At 28.3% G+C, this 25,115-nt stretch overlaps 1 protein-coding gene across 1 annotated transcript; it reads right to left on the reverse strand.

The window, feature by feature from the left end:
• Nucleotides 1-842: 842 nt before the first annotated feature.
• Nucleotides 843-1,301, reverse strand: LOC105124676 (uncharacterized). Its single transcript, XM_011024783.1, has one exon. It carries the CDS (start codon nt 1,299-1,301, stop codon nt 843-845), a length of 459 nt encoding a protein of 152 aa, XP_011023085.1.
• Between the last annotated feature and the right edge of the window lie 23,814 nt (nt 1,302-25,115).

A 25,115-nucleotide genomic window follows, 5' to 3' on the forward strand; every position in this document is an offset into this window, starting at 1 on the left:
CCTCAGCTACATTTCAGAATAAACAGCGTCTGGATATATGTTAGTAATCAATGAACGGTCTCCAAGTCAATCTTCCACATTTTTTAGGTGGCCAAGAAATTCTCAAGCCCGTGATGTATGAAAATGAAGTGGGGAAGTCAAAAGAAATATGGTACCAGCAATAGTTAACTTACTTGTGAGGGAGCATTAAGCACTTATCTGACCAATGTTGTCACAGTACCGTGATGGCAACTCCATCTACTACTGGTCTCAAGAAGAAATTAAGTTTAGTCATTAATTTTAATTTGAACTCCTAAATCTAAGTGTTTGAGTTTCGGATTCAAAGGTAGGGCATGTGGGGGTTGGGTGATAGAGAAACCCTACCGTCCGAATGCAACGGACTCCTAATTTAGAAAAAAAGAATTTCAGATGTATTAAAAGCAAGAGATTCATGGCAGACGAATCCATCCATTTCTGCATCCTGAAGCTTTCCATCAATGACTAAAGCCTGTTACGCAGAATAAAAATAATCTGTCTTGAGGAAACAATTTATAAAACCACGAAGATGGATTCAGTACTAAGAAATTAACCTCTCAAAATTCTTCAACTAATCAAAATCATCAGGGAAGTAGAGTACTAGAGATTAACATTTCATAACAAAACAAAATAAATCAGTTATAGTCGTAGACCAGTTTATACACATAGCAGCTTAATTATTTCCTAATACCCTAATCTCATATTTTCTCCTCAAAGGAAAGAAGAAGAAGAAGAAGAAGAAGTCTCAAAGGAAATAAGAAGAAGAAGAAGAAGAAGAAGAAGTAGCAGCAGCAGCTTAATTTCATATATATTGGAAACCCTTTTTATCAATTATACAACCTTTCACTCATAGAGACACCAGAACGCATCAAAACCTGATCCTTCTTTCCCTTCAAATGAAGCAACTTTGTCCAAAATCCCCTGTTATTCTTCTTCCCATTCTTGACCTCTCCAACGTGGTTTCTTGACACAAAAGCAAGCGATCTACTCTTCTTTAACCGATCACCAATACTTACCCTGAAGGATATTGAACCCATACTATTATTATTATCCGAAATGTTCCGGTGATGGCGGCGGCGAGACACATGGTCTGAAGAGGAAGCGGGGGAGTAAGGATCACCAGGAGAAGAAGAACACGAAGCAGGTGCCATGATTGCAGCTTGTGAAGTGTTAACATAGATTAGTTGCTTTAATCTCTCTCTTAAACATGATGCACAAACCCCTTGTTTCTGATCATTATACGGATGAATCCTGCATACTTGTTTTTCTGGCTCATACCCTCCCATGATTTGAATCTTGTCTGTGATGATCAAACCTAACTTTGAATTTGCTTTTGATTAACCTCTCGTGATCATCTCCCTCTTTTTTCTTAATGCTCGTGTCGTGTCTCTGTGTCTTTACATATATATAGGATATGAGGAACGTAGATGATTGGTCACGTAGATAACAGACACACACGTACGTATTCATTTCCACGAAGGTTCATTGTATTGAACATATATTGGACCCCTCCAAAATTACACACGTCTGTTTTGCTAGCAACCATCCTAAGAGAATATTCCACGAGACCTCCATGAAATAATAAAATGGGTTATAATGTAATTTTCTTTTTCTGGTTAAACTACACCTATCTTTCTTCTAATGAATATTTATTTTATTGGCTGTTATTTCCTAGTAATATAAAACTTTTCTCCCGGTCAAGGCTCTCTTGGATTGAGTCTTTTGAATATAAGGGACATGTTTGTAAAATTTTCTAGAAAAAAAAATTAATTTAAAAATAGCAATGACCCTATTTTACTAAAGAATTCCATAAATTAAATATTTGAACTTTTTTCTTAAAAACAAATATTAAAAGAGGATGTCTTAATAGTTAAGACCTGGGATTCTCAGATTTAAGGTACTAAATTCAAACCTAATTAGGCGGTGAGATGTGATTTAGTGAAAGATACTCTCAGATTTATTTAATCTGAATCAACCAAAAATAATTTTAAATTAAACCCACTAAATTAATATATAATGCACACAGTAATATAACAATATGTATATAAAACAAGTTATGATAAATTCTTGTTACAATATATATATGTTCTACAAAGTTGGTAAAATTCACATCATTACAGCAGGATCATGAATAACCGGATTAATATTTGTCTCATCTTACTATATATCCAATAAAGAATGCTTTTGACGGAAAAAAAAAAAAGAATTAATATATATACCCACCTCGCGTACCGACAGTATTTATATTTGTGGTGGCTATTTGACTGCTAACCGCGAAGATCAATATAAATTCTCATCTTGTCTTATCTTATATTATTAGGATATTGCTCATTGATCATTATTTAATTCATAATATTATATTTTTTAAGTGTATTTTATTTGAAATTTTGATGCTCTACCCTTTTTTCTTGTCAAAAAAATTAGCACTTTAGTTTGGTGTTTTTATCTAGAGACTTGAGAGCTCCTTGTGAACAAATCTTGTATGTTTGATATTATAGTTAATAATATATTTTTAAAATATTTTATATTTTTATATCAACATAATAAAAAATACTAAAAATATGTAATATCTTTTCATATGAAACTTTCTTTTAAAACATAACCATGAGGTTTTTATTTTTTAAATAGAGTTTTTTATATTTATATATAAATCTGATTTATTAATATATATATATAGATATATAATATTTTGAATTATATTATTAGCATAATAAAATATTTGTTTTTGAAAAACTTTTCAAAAAAGCTAGTTACAAGCACGACGACAAACAACCGACGACTTAGAAGACAGAGTCAGCAAAATGGACGGTGAAGATTGGGAGTAAAGCCAAAAATGGTGGCCCACATAATTAATTAAAGACAGGTAGTAAACCGTCGGTGTCACTTACTGATTGTACATGTCGGTAATGCACGTGGAAAGCAAACTCTTATAGTCTCGAGAGCCACGTGTGGTTCCAAGAAAAGGTCAGTCGCACCCGCACGAGGATTTTTGATATCTACGCTTGTCTGTAATTATTTTAATAATCCCTACTTAGCATGCATTACCTTTGGTGTTGAGACAAACGTCCGCTTTCCATTCTTGATAATTATTTTTTTTTGGCTATAATAATGGATGTAAATAACTATTCACATTACTTCTGATAAAAAAAATTATTTTAATTTTTACACCAATGTATATTAAAAAGAATTCAATATTTCATGTTAAAAACAAAATTTAAGATATATACAAATGGATATAATTAAGTATATCTTGATTAATTAACTAATTAATTAGTGATTATGTCTTTGATAAGCAGGTAATTGCATTAGCTGTGAATCACGACCTCATCGATTTAAATTTAACATGATTCTAAGAAATGGAATGAAATGTTGCGATATTTGCAGCTCTTCAAATTCAGATTTGCACTCCAGTAAATACGATTAAAATTAAGTAGGGATGGATTATCTACTACTTGGAAAGCCAGAGTGTTTATAATAATGTTTTTTATAAATATTTTATGAGAGTGTTGATGTCCTCATTTATTTTTTGAAGCCCTAATCGATCTTTATATAGAATAAGACTAGGATTCATGCAAATAGATTTTCTATCCCTTGATTTCTTTTTTAAAAAATTTCAATAATTGTTTATTTTGAGGAATTTGACGGACATGATTACAATTGGCATTTTTGGTTGCATCGCATTTTGCTCTGTTCTTAGTTTTTGTCTAAAATTTACATCCACTTACAAGCACAACAACAACATAACACTTAAAAGATGACAGCATATAAATTATACTATATTATAGAAACTATATAAAAAAAATATCACATTCTATTTTATTAAGTTCTATGGGTTAATCTGGGTTGAATCGAGTAATTTTTTAGATTAGTTTTTTTTTTTAATTTTATCCTTTAATATTGGATTGATTAAAAATTAGATTTTGTAATTTTTTTCTTAATTTTCTTTTTATAAGACTATCTAAATATCATAACCTATGTTATAGGTTGACAGATTGACCCGGACTGACTATATTTATTTTTTATGGACTCGTTTTTAATTGAATAATTTTTTAATTGGGCTTCATAAATTTTATTGATATGCTTTCTATTGAATTATCCTAATTTTATTATCAAAGTTGTGGGTTTGACAGGTTAACTCAAGTTGTTGGTTTGATAGGTTAATCCTAGTTGACTCGATTTATTTTTAAGTCATTTTTTAATTGAATATTTTTTTTAACTTAACCCCCATCAACTCAATCTTCTTCATCTTATTTTTTTAGCCTTTTGTTTTTAATTTCATCCTTCAATATTAGGTTATTTCATAATTTTTTTTAATTTGATTTATATAACATTATCCTGATTTCATGGATTTAGTTTGTTTTTTCCTTTTTGATTTTAACCTTCAATAGTGGATTTCTTGAAAATGAAATTTAGTAAATTTGTTTTAAGAAAATATCCCGATTTCATTACTCAAATTACGGGTTTAACAAGTTAGCTAATGTTGGTTTGAGTTTTTTTTTTTTAAAATTTTAAATTATTTTATTTTTCAATATTAAATTAATTAGAAATTAAATTTTATAATTTTATTTTTATTTTTTTATGAAGTTGTTTGATCTTAATTATATTAATCATTAATTTAAAAATTAATTAACTTTTTTTCAATATATTTTTGAATTTTACCCTCGGTTATTTAGTCAAATGTCACATGGCATTTAGAAAAAGGGTCATGAAATTGAGATTCTATGAAAAGAAAGATAGAAAAAAAATAAAAAAAAATAATCTAGGTTAACCTCAACAAGCATGCCAAATATAAAAATTAGTCATGAGACTACGATAAGCAAATAAAAAAAACATCAAAGTTTAATCCCAAACAAAGCCAACATCAAAGGATGAAATTGATAAAAGAATCAATTAAAAAAGTAACCCAAAATAATCAAGCAAACCAAATTCTGTGATTCGAAACTTACAAATGAGATAAATGAATCGAAGGAAAATTGAGAAATATCACACAACTCGATTCCAAAACAACTTTATGTTGAAGGATAGAGCATAAAAAATATTAAATTTAAAAAGAGCAACCCTAAAAAATTATTGTGCCAAACTAAGCCAACCCACAAAATTTGTGGTTTAAGTGATAGGACCAAGATTAACGAATAGAGAGAAAATAAAAGAAAATCACAAAACATAATATAAAAAAATCTCAACCTAGAATGATGGAACAAAAAAAATTATTCTTAACCGATACAATGTTGAATAATAAAATTAAAAAAACTTGTAAAAGTAAATTTACAAAAAATAACAAATAAAAAGACAAAAACAACCTAGATCATTTTAAAAATTCACAAAACATCATATAAAAGGAAAATAAATAAAAAAACAGAGTCTAATCACAAATGATATAAATGCTTAATGATAAAATTAAAAAAATCAGCTTAAAAAAAAAATCAAGCACACCCAAGTGAACCTTTTAAATTTGAGCTAAGATCTCAAACTCGCAACTCATAAAATTATAAACTTGAGTTGAATTAAGAAGCTTTATTCCTAACTAATTTAATGTTGATTAGTCAAAGTATATACAATAATGAACAACAAATAAAAAGACTTGAGAAAATCCTGATCATTTTTAAAATCAACAAAAAATTCTACGGAAAAAAAAGGAATAAAAATAATAAAGTTTAGTCTCCAATTAAATAAATGTTGAAATTAAAATGAAATTTAAAAAACATGAGCTTAAAAAAAAAACCCCTAACTTGGATCAATATCTAAAATCCAAAGCTTGTGAAATCGTAGAACTAAGTTTAGTTAAGAAACTTAATTCTCAACCAACCAATTAAAGCCTAATAACAAATGATATAAATATTGAATGATGAAATCATAAAAAAATATCAATTTTAAAAAACCTATAAAAAAATAGTAATAAGAAAACCAAGGATCAAATTTGACTAAGAAAATAAAAAATAAAAACAAGTAAACCCTGTGCAAACCTTTTAAACCTGGTCTAATCTCTGAAACTTGCTACCTGGTAAATAGTAAATGCAGGTTTAGTTAAGCAGCTTAATTCTTAACCAATTTAATGTTGAAAGATGAAATCATAAAAAAAATATTAATTTTAAAAACTTGTCAAAGTAAAAAAAAAAATAATGATCAAATTTGATAGAAAAAAAAAAACTAAAGAGAATCAAATTGCAAAAAAAATAATAAAAAAAAGAACGAGGACCAAATTTGAAATATAAAAAATAAAAAGGAGTGAAATTGAAAAAATAATTTTAATTTTACAGGTTGTTCAAAATAAAACAAATAGTAATAAAAAGGATAGGGATCAAATGTTAAGGGGAAAAAATTTGAAGGAGTTGGTTTTAAACTTTGAAAGGGTTGACATGAAATTCGAGATGAAGAAAGATAAAAAAAAAGAATTAGTCACTGACGTTAAACTGGAAGTGCGTTTACCACACGTGTAGTCTAATCGGGGGGCATCAAGAACTTTTAAGCATCACATAGAAGATGTTTGTTAACCGAATGACCCTAAACTTACCGTCCACTTGTCGACATATATATAACTCTGTTTGTTTTTAAGAAGTAAACATTTATTAAAATACAAAAGTTCTTGAGTTAACTTGATTAACAAAATCAAGATAAAAAGACCAAAATACTCTGAAGAATAGTTTGGTCAATTGTGAACCCAAAGGTTAATTGAGTAATTTGACTTTAATTAAAAAATGAAAAAGACATAAAAGCCTTTATGCTTAAGCTGCTTGTTTTTTCTGAATTAATTTAATTGTTTTAACAAAATTTAAAACCTAATCTACCTCTAAACAATTTGAAAAAAACATTGAATCATGTTAAAAAGACCATCTTAACTCTAAATCCTAACTTAATGTTTTTTTGAGTTAGGGGTAAATTTATCATAACATTATTCCAATGAATAATGCTTATTGACTAGCACTACGCTATAGGTCAGATGAAAAATTAAAAAGACTAATCTACCCCCAAATAATTTAAAAATGACAATGAATTATGGTTAAAAAATCATCTTACCCTCAAATCCTAGCCTGATGTTGTTTTTGAGCTAGGGGCAAATTCGTTAGAACACTATTCTAATGAATAATATTCATTAGCCCGCGCTATGCTAAGTTATATCAAAATAATTTTTAACATAAAAAATCTTGGCAATGGTAATTTTTTTCCAATAAAAAAAAAATTGAAATCATGTGGGAATTGACTCGATGTTATCCCATCAACTTGACGGGTCTAAAAAGAATCTTGATGACCGTTAAAAACATAATTTGACTCAAAATAAATATTCAAAATGATTATTTTTTGTATGTAAATATTGAAATGACAATATATTAGCTCAATTCGGGTTAGTTAACCTATTAATCTTCATGCTAAGTTATAAAATTATGATAAACACATGAAAAGCAAATCAAACAAATTATGAAGCCTTAGTTCTAATAAACTCAATGTTAAAGGATGAAATTAATAAAAGAAATCAATTAAAAAATGATAAAAAAAATATAACCCAAGTCAACTCGAGTTAATATGTCAAACCCGCATCTCGGGTCATGAGACTGGGATAAACAAATAGAAAATAAATTGAAATAAATAATGAAGTTTAATTCTTAATAAATCTAGTGCTGAAAGATAAAATTAAAAAAAGGATTAAAAAACAACTTGATGCAACTCGAGTTAATCTACTAAACTTGTAACCCGAGTCATAAGATGAAGATAAGCTCATAGAAAGCAAATTGTAACTAATTACGAAGTGTAATTTCAAATAAATCTAAGTTGAAAGATAAAATTGAAAGAAAAAATTAAAAAGGAGTAAAAACTCGAGTCAACCTAACAAATTTATGATTTAGATCATAAGATTAAGATAACTTTTTTAAAAAATTATTAATTTTAATTTTCAATAAACTTAATATTAAAAGATGAAAATAAAATTATAAAAATAATTATAAAAAAACCATTACATTGAATAATATTTTTGCAAGGAAAGGTATAATTGAATCCCCTTTAGTTTTTTTGGTTAATTAATATGATTGTCTTGCAAATAGATATTCAACCCTTGTTTTCAACATGAGTAGACAGACTATCTTTCATGGGACTATCTTTCAATATGAATTTAGTCCTGCACACAAGCTTGTTTTAAAATATCATATCATTAAACTGGGAAAAGAATCATTTTTTTTCCTTCGCTTTTATGATTATTTAGTGTTTATCTTTGCACTGGACCTACCTACGTATATAAACTTTATTAGATACATTTCCAAATTATTCACCTAGACTCAATACAAAGAAGACAGCTTCATGTCGAAATCAGAACCCCCATTTCCGGCCCTTGTGTACAGGCAAGAATCTGTTAAGCACACCGCTGGGCTTATAGCACATCGATACGAAATCCATTTGAGAGGGGCAAAAAAAAAACAGAGTTATTAATAAATAAAATAAAATTTCAAAAAAAAAAGAAAAAAGAAAAGAAGATGTTTTATCGATGCCTTCGGCCGATTTTAGACCTCTATGCATGATTTTGATCAAAATCTGAATATAATTTTATTTTATGCCATCAACATGTCTTATTATTGGGTTTCGACTCGATTAATAAATAGATTTATTTTCCACATTATTACTCATGATTTGAATCCTAAGAAAGATTATAAGAGCTCGTGAAAGTATTAAAATCTGATTGAAAATAAATTTAGTTTCAATACGTAAATTGATCCAAGAATTCCTAAACAAGAAGAAAGAGGGCAATGGATATGGCCGAGGTCGCAAATCTCAAGGCCTAAACAGGGCTCCTATTAAGGCCTCATAACGTAAGATTGCTACGGCCCAAACTAGGAGTGCGAAACATTTGGAAAGGGAAACAATTCCTTCAAAGGAGACCAGCCTCTGAAAACCAGCTGCTGTACTAAGCAATTAAGCATATAACTAGCATTGTTTCCCGCGGTTCCTTGCGGGCTGAACTATTTTTTTTTTCTTTTGAGCAACAAATTGAGATGTAATCTTGTTTAAAAATAAAAATTAAAATAAAAAAATTAAATTATAAAATGTAATATTTACTAAATTAAAATTAAAAAATCAATTGCAAACAAGTAAATTTTTTATAAAAGCATCAAAAACAAAAATTAAAAAACAAAGTTTAAGTTCAAATATCACCAAATAAAACAGTCATACTATAATTAAAAAATATTTATTAATAACAAACTAGATCATTATAATTTACAAGTGTCGATCCAATAAAAGAATAACACAACAATACTTTCAATAATATAATAAAAAAATATTTTTAAATGTTATGAAACATAACATGAGCATCGTCTAAAATATGTGAGAGTCTCTCACATGCCTTTGAGTGTTGTACAACCATCTAAATTATATATATATATAGTCAAATAATAAATTGCTGTTGAAATCATACAGTAATAATATAAAAAATCATTATAAAAAAACAAAAAAAGTTACTTTAAAGATATTTTAGTTGTTTTTAATACTTATGATTTTTTTTAAATTTTTTTTATGTGTCCAAATATAAAATTTCCTCTCATCTTACATTATAATAATTAAAAAAATTATTTTGAAAGCACCAAATTACCCTTTGATTCCGTACTGAAAATTTTGTTTTAAAAAGTATTTTAGTATTTCTTTTTTGTGATTTTAAATGAGAAAAACCTTACTTCCTCCTGATTAATTTAATAATTACCAATGCATTATATAAAAAGATTTTAATGCCCTCAATAGATAGGTTTTTTTATTATTATTATTATGAAGAGCAAAGTCATCATTATACTGATTTAGTGAACAATAACCCTGAATGTGCAGTTATAGTGTTTTTTCGAATTACTTTTGTAGATTTTTCTCATATAGAATGAGAGGGTTTAAGGAAGGAAGGAACCATCAAGCCCTTTTTTAGTTCTTAAATGAATGAGAAAAGCCTCAATAACCTTGGAGTATAAATAAATCGTGTCTTAATATTTTATTTTTTCTATATATTGGATGTGAAAGAAATTTAATCTCTAGTTCTTTGGGATGATAGCTGATGACTTCAGTAGCTCAATGACTCAATAATTCTAATTTGATTTTTAGTATTGTCATCAAGAATATAATAACTCTCTACTTCATTAAGATGGCTGTAAGTATTAGATGATGACCATTATTAATAAATTGAGATAAGGAAGCCATAGCAATCAGGTGATAGAAACATGTTTTAGTAATCAGATTACTACAGTTAATTCTTACAGTAAATTGTACCAGATTGTCATCTCGACATGTTCCTCGAATGTTCCTTCTTCATGACACTGCAAAACCTACTGTGGATGACTTTTTTTCTACAGAAACATGGCTTTCTCTTCATGTGGATTCTTGTGTGCCGTCTTGGCTTTACCATAAATAAGTTAGCTGGAGTGTCCTATCACCTCAGCAAACAAACCAAATTGTGCGATTTCTGCTAGCTAGGGTGTCCCAACACCCCCACGAGTCGCTCACTGTTCTCTGCAAGTTTAATGCCTTGCGTACCATAAATCGCATGGTGAAGGAGCTTTCATCTTTTGGTTCATACTATAGCATATTGCCATACGTATATTTTTTTAATTTCTTGAGGGTCCTATCTCTGTGTGACCTCAGAGTGATGGAAAGCTTTGATCCATATGTCTATCCATCTTCGACCAATCCACAATGGTGAGCCTCCTTTACTTTACTCAGCAAGGTAGGCCAGCACAAGTGACATTTCCAGCAGCATGTGCTACATGGGGTTACGTTTGAATATTCAACTTGTAATGTGTACATATTGGAATTAATTCATCACTATTTCATGTTTTGGCTTCATGTTCAATCGTAAAGACTGGAAGCTGGGTTTGAATTCGATTGACCCAAACTGCAATTTTTTTCTTTCAGTTCTAGGTAGAACATTAAATCAATCTTTCCCAAGAGAAGGAACTTGTATCTGTTTAAATGCTCAATTCTCCTTTACCATGGCTTGTCTACATTGAAGTGCCTTTGTGTTTCTTGATAAGACAAGGGAAAATAACAGATGTCTTTAATCCCGTAAGTTCTTCCTTTTTAAAATTCATTTTTCTTGCTAGACATATCTCTATCAACTTTAACTTGATGTCACACGTTAGCTCGACTACCAATCTTCATGGGCATGGTTTACACATTAAAGCAACCGCTCCTAAATCATAATGCCTGCGTAAATTTGATGTTTAAATGAATTACAAGCGTTCAATTCTTGTCCAAGTTAAATGTTTGAGCAAGTATACGGGCGAGCCCCATATTGCTGTAAGCCTGTAAACGAGCCGTAGCACTTCAGGGAACGGTGTATTCGTAATCGATCACATTTTGTAGTGGCTTAACTGTACATTAACAGAAACATCAAAGGAAGTCGCTGTGCAAACAAACATATAACACAATTCATCGTGTCGGTTAAATTAGGATTTTATCCTTAAAAAAAAAAAATGAGATGCTTGATTTAGAGGGTAATTTGTTGTGGGTGGTTTTCCCAATATAATTCGATATTTTCCAATAACTCATTAATTATTAAAGAATTTTCAGGGAGTATTTTAGTCTTCTTTACTTTTTCAAAACAGTAAGATAATTTATTTATCTTTAGAATTAAAATAAAAACTAGATTTATTTTTAAAAAGTATTTTGATATTTTTATTTTTTTAAAGAGTTAAGTGCCCATTTGAGAGTATTTTTTAAAAGCGCTTCTGAAAAACATTTAATTTTTTTTGCTTTGAATTAATATATTCTTAAGGTTTTCAAATCATTTTGATGTGCTAATCTTAAAAATAATTTTTAAAAAATAAAAAAATATTATTGAAATACTTTTATAAAATGAAAAGTACTTTAAAAATCAATCACAACTACACTCTGAAACACAAAATAATTTTTTTACTCTTAGAATAAAAAAAATAAAGGTATATGTTCGAGAGCAATTTTAATTTTCTGAAATTGTCTTTTTTTTGTAATTCCTGAATCATAAAGGTTATTTTAGATTTTTTACACTTAATAATAGTTTTTTTAATAAAAAAAGTTATAAGCTTATTTTACTAACGAATCAATGTAGGGAGGCACCACTCTCTTTCTCTTAATGTAAAGTATGATGTCGATTAATACGCAGTTTGTTGTCAATATTTATTTTTTTCTTTATTATTTTCTCTCTCTTTCAGAGAAAACACAATCTTGTCTTTTTTTTTCTTTCAATTGTAGTCTTTATTTTTTTAATTATTTATTTTCATCCTTGGATCTTCTAGAAAAGTTCTTAATGTTATTAATTTAATCTTTAAATTGCAATTTTTCATATATTATTTTTTTCAATTTGATTCTTATTTTTTTTATTTCTGAATTTTTTACTTTTTTTTTAAGTTTTGTTGTTTTCAATTTTATCCTTCAATCAAAGTTTATGTTGTTTTATTTTTTTTTTCAATTTATCCCTCATTCTTTTTATTTATTTTTCCTTTAGTTAAAGCTTTTTTCATTTCAATTTAACCTTTAATTTTTTTATGCCCTCTAATTTATTTTTTGTTTTGATTTTACCCTAATTTTTTAATTACAATTTTTTGTGTGATTAATTTTTTTCTTAGTTTTATTATTTAGCATTTGATTTGTTGGGGATTGAATTTTGTAGTTTTTTTATTTTTCATACTTTTGATCTAATGAAATGATTAATGAGTTTTAAGAGTTGATATGATTATAGGTATTTTGTTTTATTTTTTTATGATTTTATCCTTTGGCATTATTCTTTAAAATATTGATTTTATGGTAAAAAAATTTTATCAGTTTATCTCAGTCTCATGTCTTAGATCACGAGTTTTGTAAGTTTTTTTAAACATAGATTTTTTAATATTTTTTTTGTATTTACTTTTTGAATTTTTTTATACAAATAAGCTTTATTTATATTGAAATAATATTTTTGATACGCTCGGCATTACATAGTATTTTTTCTATTTATTTTAATAAATAAATTTAATAGATACAAACATGTAAATATCTTATTTTACGAAATCAAATATTTTGATTCACATTCATCTTTTATTTTTTCTAGTTTCTCTTTTAGTTATTGTTAAAGATTTTTTTTTATTTATTTACATTGATAATTATCGATTTGTTTTATTAGATATTTGATAAACTTTTGATTTACATTTTGAAATATCTTGTACACCTAATTTTTTTAAATAATAATAATCATAACTCGCGATAAAACATAAGTTAAATAGCTATTATAAGCTTATTGGATATAGGCTCACACAGCGATAACAATATACATGAGATGCAAATGTGATGTGAATATAGATAATGGTGTTATTAAATCTATTTGGCTATAATGAATGAACCTAGTGACTGATTAACTTGGTTCCCAACTTAAGTTAAGTATCAAATTAAATTAATTGAAGTTGATTTGTTATGATTCAATTGATCTAGTAAAAATTTAGTTTAACTTCCTCAAAAATATTTTTAAAATAATATTATTTTAAACTGACTCAGATGAGACCAGATTCAATAACTTTGTCAACAAGAGTTATTATGTACAAAAAAAAAAGTTCTTTTATATTTTATATTCTCTAGTTACTATTTTCTATCTTATAAATATATTAGTATGTTAGGCTTGTGAATTTGGAGTAATATGACAAATTGATTTATTCTAGAATTTTTTTTTATTACAATTCAAAATATATATTTTTTTTTTGTATAAGATATGTTCTCTTTGAAGATGGGTGCTTTGACATGTTCAACTTCAATATACAATATTTTTTATAAACCTTGTATATTTTTATTTAACAGTATATTAACAAAAGTTAAAATTGGTTAGGAAATTACTATAGTTGTAAACCTATTGGAAGTGTTTACTAGAATAGTATAATGTCATCTTTACCCCTCCCATTAGAAAACCTATAACTAGCTATTAGGAGCGTTAAAGTCTTTTCATGATATGCTTTAGTTATTTCCAAATTGATCAAGGGAAATTATATGTCTTCTTATTTTGAAATTATAGTGAAAAGATCAAAAAGCTATTAAAAGCAAAAATCTCAATAATGACATTAAGAAATAATTTAGTATTTTCAAAATGGTTTTTTCATTATTATTATGTAAAATGATAAGTAAATTTGTATTTGAAAAAAATATAAAAAAAATCAAAAGTATAGTAAAATGAATAAAATGTCATTGGAAATCAAAAAAATAAAATTGGACTCAAGTTGCTTTTTAGTCTTTTACTATAGATTTTTATGATATTAACATGTGATCTTACAAGTAATCTGATATTTAACAAAAAAAAAAAATAGGAGCATATTGCACCTCCTAATGTTAAAAAAAAATCTCTTATGATTTAACATTAAAAATATTATCATAAAAGGATAGCTCATAACCAAAACTGATTTTTTTATCTCATTTTGACACCTAAATATTAATTTTTGCACAAAAAAATAATCAACCCAACCATTACTAGTTTTTCTATAAAGATGGGTGCTTTGACATGTTAAATGTATAAGACTTTCTATACACCTTATATATTTCTATTTAATATAATTTTTATACTATTTGCTTTTTTTTATTGTAGTTGTTATTCTTAATACAACTAAAAGATATGAGATTAATCTGATTATTCATATGAATAATAAACCAGATTTATATACTAGTTTAATTATTTGGTTAACAAATTCATGTTATAGTTGAGTTGATTGATGTGTTAGCTAAAGAAAAGGTTTCCGGTTTGAGACTAGTGAGATACAATATTTATTTTAAAAATCTTTTTGTCTTGATTTTTTCTTTTTAAAAAGTAAAGAGGTGAGTGCTATGTTATACACACTTTATGTGAAAAAGCCTAATTTAGACCCGTTACCTAGGCTTTATTCTCATTGGCCCTTTGTATTTTATTTTATTAGCCATTTAGGTTCTTTTGGTCCTTTTTTTTAAAAAAATTTTGAGTTTTGTTTTTACTAATTTTCATCCATTAACATAAAGTTTTTATTTTTTTGATTTTTTAGCCCTTTTTTTGACATTTTGTTTTTTTCTTCAAATTATATTCTTTAATGTGATATATTTATTAAATTTTATCTTTTAGTATTAGATTGTTGGTCAATAAGTTTTAATACTTTTTATCATATAATAAATTTTTTTGATCCCTTTTTGTATTATCTTTTTTTTTTAATTCTATCAATATGGGGCTTTATTTTTTTTCCATTCCAATTCGATCTTTATTATATGATGTCTTTTATTTAATTAAATTTTTTATTTTTTAGTTGATAGGAAATCATTTTTTGTGTTTTTTATAATGTAATAAAAAAATTTAATTCAATCTATTGAAGTTAATAAATTAAATCTTAAGTTTAGTGGATTGATTATGGTTAACCTGATTAATTTTTTTTATTCTTTGATATTTTATTTTTGAATTTATCTTGTTAGCAACATCACGTTGAGATAACTCTGAAACATAATTATTTAATTTTAAAAGTTAATTAGAGAATTTTTAAATTTGAATTATTATATTAAATTTAATAAGAATACAAAAAACTTTATAATCTAAATATATTATTTTTTTAAGTTTAAATTGCTTTTATCCAACCGGGCAAATTCGTGAAATATATATAGCTCCGGAATTTAACTTCTTCGACGATTCGGTTGATCAACAACGTCAATTCCACGTAGACGTAGATGTGGACAAATCGCCACGACAAACAAGGGATTTGGCTTACCGGCTCAAGCCAGTTGGAGCAGGGTTTCTCAAATCTCAAGAGGAGCGAATGAAGCCGATCCAAGTTGTCGTTGAACCCCATAACCCAAACAGTGGGCACAGAAATCTAGGGGTACCCTAACATACAGAGATGCTTCTAGGGATCTGTGCGAGAAAAAGAAAACTGCCTCTGTTAAGTAAAGAGTTTTTTATAATAAAAAATAAAAATTGAGGTGATGGTGGGATTCTGTGGGCATTAGAGGAGTCGTCCTGGGGTGGCCAAGAGAGTCAAATATGGGTGACGGGAGACGACGAACACCGGGTCCCACTTTCTGACAGCGAGAAAGACTAAACAGTCCCTAAGTGGGCCCCATGTCCAGTCCCCCTCCATTTCAGCTTGTTTAATTTATCTCCACCTCAGTTTCATAAAAGTTGGTTCACCTTTAAAAAATAAAAATATACTTTACAATTTATCTTTCTAACGTTCAATTTTTAGATCCACCACAGCTTTATATATATATATATAATCACTAATTAATTAGATGTCTCAAGTTTGTAATATAAAATTACCCGTTTGCTGTATGGATATTTTATTTTTTTAAAATAGTATAATAAATTATATTCTAAATCTCATGACCATCAGTTTGAATTGAATAATTTAATTTAAATCGAAAACGACTTGAAAATGGAAATATATTAGTCTGAGACTCCGCAGCTTATAATTTCCATATCTTGAATAATTTTTTTTTATCTAGTAATTTCCATCCCTCTTCTAAAATAAGATTTATCAACTGCACCACTATAAATATATGGAGATAGAAGAAAAAGAGTGCTCGTTCTGACAAAAATTTAGATTTACCCTGTATATAGTCGTTAGGAAATACCGCACTGCCACTGTAATCATACCATAACTTAATCATTTACATGGTCAATCTATTTTTTATTAAAAATTAAATTTTTTATATTTTAAATCATTTTAATGAACTAATTTTAAAAAAAATATTATTTTAATATATTTAAAGATAAAAAATAATTACAACCATATTCTAAAAAAAAATCTCAATTGGGATAAAGGAAGGTGAAAAGAGAAGCACTGTTGTTAACAGGGAAAGAAAGCTATTGGATTGATCCAAAATCCGAAGGCAAACCCTACAATGTCTTCTTCTGATGGTAGGGGCCACTATATATATAAAAGATTAAATTGACGTATACGTGGGGGTGATGGTGGGCTCTATCTCCCACCAACCATGTGACCCCCTTCCCTTAACTTACATATATATCCCACGCGCCGCCGCTGAACTTGATGGAACCCACCACCCTTTCTCTCTCTCTCTTGTAATTTGGATACGAGGATGTTCTTATTTCCATTGCAGATGTTGCTTACCTTTTTTATCCACTTTACTCTCATGGGTTAGCTGATTGGTTTTGGCGATATAAACATGTTCTTATGCAAATTGCCATGGAGAAAAACATGTTTTTTTTTTTTGTTTTCCTGCATGTTTCATCACTTCTACGTGAGATAGAAGTTGTTGTTTTTCTTGAGCAGAACAGCAAGTTTTGTTTTAAGGAAAAAGAAGGAAAAAAACTCGATAGAGATGGGATAATCATGATTAAGGATGGTATTCAACTCTTGATCTCCAACCTTAATTACGTGTTATAAGAAGAAAAATTCTAAACAAGCAGTTAATTAAATCATAAAAATAAATTACGATTTACAATTAAGATGTATTCTTTTGTCAACAAGGAATAAATATTAGGTTATAGTTTATTTTAATACATTGAGGTGTCTTGCACGCTTGTATGATGCAATTCTTGTGGCCAAAGAGAATCCTATCAACCGTTGCTTTCATTGGGCCATTTTGTCCGGGCTCTTTGGGGGAGGGGCCCATTTGCCCCCACCTACGATACTGACTTTTGAGAAACCCCTTGAAAAGCACACTTTCTATATACACTACCGGCCAAACTTCTGCGCCAGCCACTTCTTGCCCTAGCCCCTACGAATCCTACCGTTACTGTTAAGCCTTTTTTATTTATTTATTTTTAGCACAACATTCTAACCCTGTTTTTTTCAAAAAAAAAATTATTTTTTTTTTATATTTTTTAATTTTTTTATATATTAACATAACAAATAAATTTTTAAAAATAAAAATATATATTATTTATACATATTTTTAAATTAAAAACATGTTTACACAATATTATTTTAGAAGAGGTGCATATAAGACTAATCTTCCGGTCCTCCACAGCTACTGCCATTTGCCAACATATATAACAACACCAGGACCATCATTCTGCACATTTTGTGCCCAGTTTTGGTGGTGCTATGGTAGGGTGACAAGAGGGTGTTTCAGAAAAAGTTTTAAAAAGAATTACTCTATCGCAGCCTAGGATGCTTTTTAAAGTATATTTGTATTAAAAACTATATATTAATTTATGTCAAAATCATCAAAAAATAATATTTAAAATGAATATTGTTTTCAAATAATATAACAAGATTACAGAACATATATTAAAATATATCACAAACATTGCATCAAGTAGCTCTCACAATGTGTAATTAAACCATCCACCCAACTAAACAATACTTCCACTCTTGTCTGTGATAATAGTAATTATATCCATTGCGGTAACTTTCCTGAGTAGAAAATGAAGGCACTTAATTTGTATTGCAGGACTGCATGACCTATCTTGATTTTATTGTTGGTTACTCATTTGTTTAAATCCCAGAGAAATTCAATCTTGGAAAGTACTGCCTTTCTTTTCTTCTTCCTTCTCCAATCAAGACAGCTCTTTGTGATCCAAGGATTTGAAACTAATATTTCTCTAGCCACAACTTCTTTAAACCGGAAATTGAAAGGAAAGTGATGGGGTATTTTTTATTTTAATAAGAAAATTGCTTGGAGCTACGGGGTCAACTATAGTATTTAATTATCAATCTTTCGATATTTGGTCGACAATGGTAATCGAAATTAGAAAAAATTTCTAAGTCTACTTTGGAGTACTCTTCTATATATTTTCCAATTACTGGTTGAATATATTGATGTACCTCCATAATTATAATCTCGCACGAGACATGGAATGCTTGTCCCACGCAAGAAAACACAAATTTTCATTTTTTTTTCTTTCTTTTTTCTCTTCCATGCAGTATGAATGATACTCAAGATAAATAAGGGGGAACAACAGGAAAAGAAAAGGGTTTTGGGGAAACCATTATGTTGGTTTTTTTCATTTAAAAAAGGTGGTCTAAAGTCTTAAGACAGGATTTAAAATTTGAACATCTTCAACGATCACATCCATGATAAACATCTTTCGTGTGCATGAAAAGGCAGAGGCCCAAACAAAACTATGAAGCACAAATATTATTACCTCAAGTCATTGCCGCATTTTCTATTTCTTGAGAATACGTGGAAGTCACTGTTGTTTATAAGGGTTTAATTATTCACCAATGATTTTCTTTTTTATTTTTTCGAAACAGTCTCTAAGAGAAAAGAGAGAATTATGTTAAAGAACATGTTTATCTACTATTACTTTCTTAAAAGGTGGGGCTTTTATATTCCTTATTACTTTCTAAAAATTAAGAATTACATTTAAAAGACTTCCTAATTCTGAAACTGAATTACGGTTTTTATGTATTCACCTAGCTTGTTTTCCTTAATCTAATATATATTACCCTTTTATTTAATTTCTTATTATCATTAGTATTTTCAAATTAAGTGAGTCTCTTATTCCATGTTACAAAACACGTGTTCTTTTTGAAGAAACGAGTTAAAAATTAGAGAAAAATGTTGGATGAGATTTGTTATATTATCATTGTCTCTTCTGCCTATGACAAAGATGCATATGGGAAGCCTGGCTTAGGTCTAGATTAAAAAGAAAAGCATGTTTTATCTTAATTAATTAGTGGGGCATCATGGAGTTCACATGAGGTTTAACATAGAAAATTGATGAGAATAATCCTAGGGATCGGCTGTTACGAGACACTGAGATGTATTTGTGTGAGAATATTATTGATAAAATAAATATAATTGTTTTTATACACTCTTAATAAACAATAAGAGATTCAAAACGGCTACAAGCATCAAGTTGAGGATAAAATATAAGATATTATGCTTCCTAAAAAGATCTTCTCTTGGTATTTTATGCACGTATTACCTGTAACTATACTGTTCTTCTTCTCCTTCTCTCTCTGTTTCTCCTACAACAAATTAAGAAGGCATATGCTAATGCCAATGTCAACATTTTTTCATGAACATGTTAGGAATGTTGCACATGCCGAGTTTGGAGGGTGTGAAGCTTGGAGATGACGGTCCAAAAACTATTTAGCTAAAGAAGATAGGCTTATCCTATATCGATCGTACAATTATTTTTTTGGATTTTAACAACCAGCATGCTAATCGAATCCAAGTATATCAGCGAAGTGATAAGCATATGCTGATTGATTTCTAGCGATGGTACTTTTATTTTATGGTCTTCTCTTGACCTGTGGCTCGATTGAGTTATATCTCGGCGCAGATGCAATCCACCGCTACACAATTTTAAACCTTTTTATTATAGATATTTTTGTTATGTTGATCAAGTTAATTTAGTCACTTGTGTTTGATTGATCAAGTATTCTATGACGTTCAAAACCCATCATTCTCTTTTTTGTTTCAATTAAAATTAAATTAAGACAAGATAATAATGAGTGTTTGTACAAATTTGAAATTCAAAAGACTTTCTGTTTAAAGGAATCTCAAATTATTTTTGGGATCTTACGAAATTTTTGGATGAAATGATTCTTTTAAAATCTCAAATAAAGGGTGATGAATGGAATTAAACTGCACAAAACAAGCTTAAAAACAAAAAAAAGGGGGATGATTAAGGGTGTGAAACCATTCTTGTTGCTGACCGAGTGGGTTTAATTGCTAATCCATTAATAAATGTGAAGTCTTGGTTGGTTGGGAAAAGCCTAGGGAAGAATATTGGATCCTGCTCAACACGGATGGCTTAAGCAAGGGTGCCCGGGAAAGACAGTTGACGGAGGCTTGCAATTCGTGATGCTGGTGGTCGATGAGTTCACGGTTTTGTTGCTAATAATTTGGAAACCTGTTGTTCCCTGCAAGCTGGGATGTGGGGAGCTTATTAGGGATTGGATGTAGCATGGAATTCAGGGTTTCTCAAGCTTGAGATTAAAGCTGACTCGACTGATCTTGTTGCTAGTCTTCACATGGGAGGTGCTGTTTTAGTGGATCCTTTTTCTTCGCAGGCCATTGCGATCTAGCTCATGTTTAGGCACTGGTTAGTTCATGCTTGCCATGTCTTTTGCAGAGATTGGACGGCTAATCCTTCAAAGGGATGCCAACGCTGATACGAGTTGTTTTCTTTCCCACGCCAGTTGTCTATAGTATGTTCTTTCTGGCTGTGGCCCCCTTCATTACCCGATAAATAATAATAATAATAATAATAATTTGAAAACCAATAAGTAAAGTAAATGTTGTTTACAATTAAAAAAAAAGAAATAATTAATAAGATGTGAATATAATTTACAAATAGACAATGAAAAAACTTATTTAGTAATAAAATAAAAATAAAAAACATAATCTTCATTCTAATACTAATCATAAAAAATAAAAAAAAATTCTTCTTTTCTGATTTATACTATATATTTCCTAATATTTGATTTACCTTCAATCTTAATCATTAAAAAAAACACTCTATTTAGTTTAATTGATTTTCAAATTATTTTATGTACGTCAATTATCTTCAATTGTATTTATATAAATGGCTTCTTCATTTATCAAACGATGCTTTAATAGAATTCAAATCTAAAATCAACTTAATTGGTATTGAATATTTCATTTTTGCCAAAATAACGTTGAAAGTTTGATTTGACTAAATGTCAAAAGTAAAGGGACCAATAGTGATTTTTAGCCAATTCTAAGAACATAAATATATACTCTCCCTCTTTTTAACGGCAACTGTGCGGTAGCATTGTTTCTAGCAAGGGCTAACCTAAGCTAGGAATCTAGGACTCTTATACTGCTTCATGTGTTTGTCTGTCCAAGAGAAAATTATTTTTTATTTGTATAAAATATTTACGAGCCGGTGTCTTACCTATTTATTGGAAATATAAGAGGGTACAAACACCAAATTTGTTCATAGATTTCAGTTGACAACTGATGATCAATTCTTATATACAAAAACAAAGCAGATCTATATGAATTTTTAAATTCTAGGTCCTTGCAATCCCATCGATAAATATTAAATGTTCTCACTACCAGATTGCATCATAAGATTCTTCTGTGAAAGCATGATTAATCTAATAAGTAAACACGAGTTTCACAGTAAAATATTATAAATTACGTAACTTCATGTTGGATTTCAAAGCTTGAAATGATGCCTGCCTGTTGAGTTGTTAGATTACGTCCTTAATGGGAAAGAAAAAAGTCAAAGAAATTAAAATAATATATAAAATTAATTAAGAATAGATAGTAGTGAATTATAAGATCTCTTGCAATATACAGAGCCTGAGATCAAGTAATCCTAATTACTAGCGGTCACTCCTTACAAGATAAGAACAAGGTGGTAAGGCACTCCAAATCTGAGTTGTTAAATACTCCCTCTAGTTTTAAAAATTATAATAAATACTTATTTTTTTTCCTTTATTTATTTTTTAAAATATAACAAACTGAAAAGGATATGAAATAGATAAAGAAAAAAAGTAGTTTAATTAGTTTTAAAAATTACAGAGACTATTTAATTCATTTTATAATTGACTCCACAAAATGGTTCACGCTTTAAATGATACAGGTTAGCGTTAAAAAACAAGCAGAAAAAGACCTGAAGCCTCAGCACATCGCAGGATAATTACCTGCAAAGTGCAAGCAAGAGAAGGTGGAAGAGAACACACACCTGTTCGACACGGAGGAAACTACCCTTGTTCATTGTCTTTGAACAATTAAGTGTCTCCCATGTCCCAGCACCAAAATTAAAGTTATCAGGTGAAAAAAATAGTTTAATCCATTTTCAACAACATGAAATGAATAATATAAATTATATTTCAAGATTAATATTTTAAAAATTAATTATATTTCAAGATTAATATTTTAAAATTTTAAATTAAAATGGTTTTTAATATAATATTAAAATTTTAATGATGAAATAATTATAAATTTAAATTTTAATACCCTTTTCTTTTCTAATTAAAATTAATTAATTATATAGAGATATGTTATAGAATCAAAACATATAGAGGAAATTATCAACAATGAGAAGAAATATAACAAAAATCCAGATGGCGCAATATTTATTTTTTGGATTAAAGAAAACTCCACCTCTTGAAATTTTGTGGGATAAAATAAGTAAGTAGAACTCATGTTATTCTAATTTTTTACAAAAAATACATGTCTTAACTTGAACTCAAAACTTGTTATTTAGATTTCAAGCCCCTTATCATTAAATGATCATAATAAATGAGGCAATATTGTCAACAAAAAAAACTAGAAAATACTTTTAATTAGACCAAGATTATGAAAAAATTTATGGGAAAGAAATTAAAATTAAAATTTTACTAGTTTTGATTTTAAAACTTCCTTTTTAAAAAATGTGTATAGTTTTGATTATTCAAGTAGTGCCGGAAAAAAAAAATCCAGCAGCCGAGCCCTTGCCGGTCTTTCCTAGCTTCCATCCCCGAGAAGATCCTTGAAAAAAAAACAATTTGGCCCCAAAAAAATGTCTTTACATTGATAATTAACCTGTGGAAAAAACTAATAAATGACTACCCTGCTGATTTGGTCCGTATCATAATTATGATTAATCGTGGAAAATCTTGCTTTTTTAATAATATAGATCGACCCTACCTTCGCTTAAAATGGTACAATGACATCCCAGGATGTGAAAACTTACACACACATTTCACAAATATTCTTCATGTCGGGACCATGGATAAAAGTAACCATCACAAAATTTAAGTTAGTTTTGATGCATTTGCCTTACGTTAATAGATAATTAACGTAAGGCAAAAAAAAAACCCTAGCTCTCTCCAGTTTCTTTATGTGTTAATTTGCACTGATATATATATATATAAAAGACTTGTGATGATCAGCTAGCTTAGGCTGCCATTTAGCCGAGGCTAATGAAGCATTAATTTAGCTTAATATGATTAAGACAACATGGAAAGAGACACAAGTGTACGTTGCTTTCTTTAATCTTGAAAGAAATAGATCCAAAATGTCAAATGTAGATGCATGAGTATAATTTTGGGATATATAGCTTTCCAATGTCATTTCCCCACCCCCACCATGAATATAAGACGCATATCAGACTGCGATTTTTTTTAAACAGTTGATGGGGAGAGTCCTTCTTGACAACATTAATATAGTACGAAATATAAATCGAAAAAAAAATCGGCATAAAAAACCATTTAAATTACCAACTGTTCGTTAATTCTTTAATATGTCATTCCATCTGGTTTTCATCTCGATTGATAAGATTATATTTTTTATATGAAAATTCCTTTGATTTATATAAAGATATAATAAAAAAAAAATAAAGATTGTTCCAAGTACTTTAAATGAAAAGACTCAAAATCAATCAATTATTAAATCTTTTTAAAAATAAATTATATTCCCGTGGATTTCTAGGATATTTTAAAAAATACAATTATATTAATTTTGATACACGAGCGTGATACAAGGATGCATTAAAAATTGGATATTATAAAGAGATATTATAATAGACAAAATTAAAAACATAAGAATATACTAAAAAAATGACCAATTATATATAAGAATAAAATGGGTTATTTGCCTAAAATAAAATAGTAAAAATCATGTTTTCAACAAAAGCCAAGTCTGGCTCTGCTCCTTTAAGTTACCAATATTTCTTCATGCTACGTCCCCTTCAAGTACCCTTTCCATCGATTTCAAGCAACTGGTATTTTGTCTCCGTGAGTCGCAGTATTATTTATAGTGATGGATACAGGAAGCTTTAAAATTTTAATTCAACTAATAGGTTTTCTATTCTACATTTTAATAGAATTTATAATTCATTGTATAAAGAGCGAGAAATTGTTAATTTCTATATTCAGTTTTATAATATACCAAATTAAATAAGTATTGAATAGCGTAGAAACATTTTGCTTTTACTCTATCAAACCTTAAACTTTTTATAAACCAAAAATATTTTAGCACTTTGAATCTTAATTATTATTTTTTTAGTTTTCTTCAACTTTTTATAATCCATGCAACCCCTTTGTGTAGGCTCTTGCTTTCTTGAAAATTTAGTAATAAGAATCTATATTCTATAACATTCTTTTCCTTCTTTTTTTTTTACCTGTGTTTCGCTAAATTCTTAGTTTAAAAATATCTAAAAAATTAAAAAATTACAATAATTAAATCATTGATTTTTTTCAGAGATATATAATTTCATTAAATGCCATAGCCTGACGCCATGGAAAAACTATAAAACCTGCATT

Source organism: Populus euphratica, unplaced genomic scaffold (genome assembly GCF_000495115.2).
Source record: "Populus euphratica unplaced genomic scaffold, PopEup_1.0 scaffold35.1, whole genome shotgun sequence".
NCBI lineage: Eukaryota > Viridiplantae > Streptophyta > Magnoliopsida > Malpighiales > Salicaceae > Populus > Populus euphratica.

What these genes read in the sequence shown, in the direction of transcription:
- LOC105124676 (XM_011024783.1), bottom strand. Translation starts at nt 1,301, where the DNA reads ATGGGAGGGTATGAGCCAGAAAAACAAGTATGCAGGATTCATCCGTAT.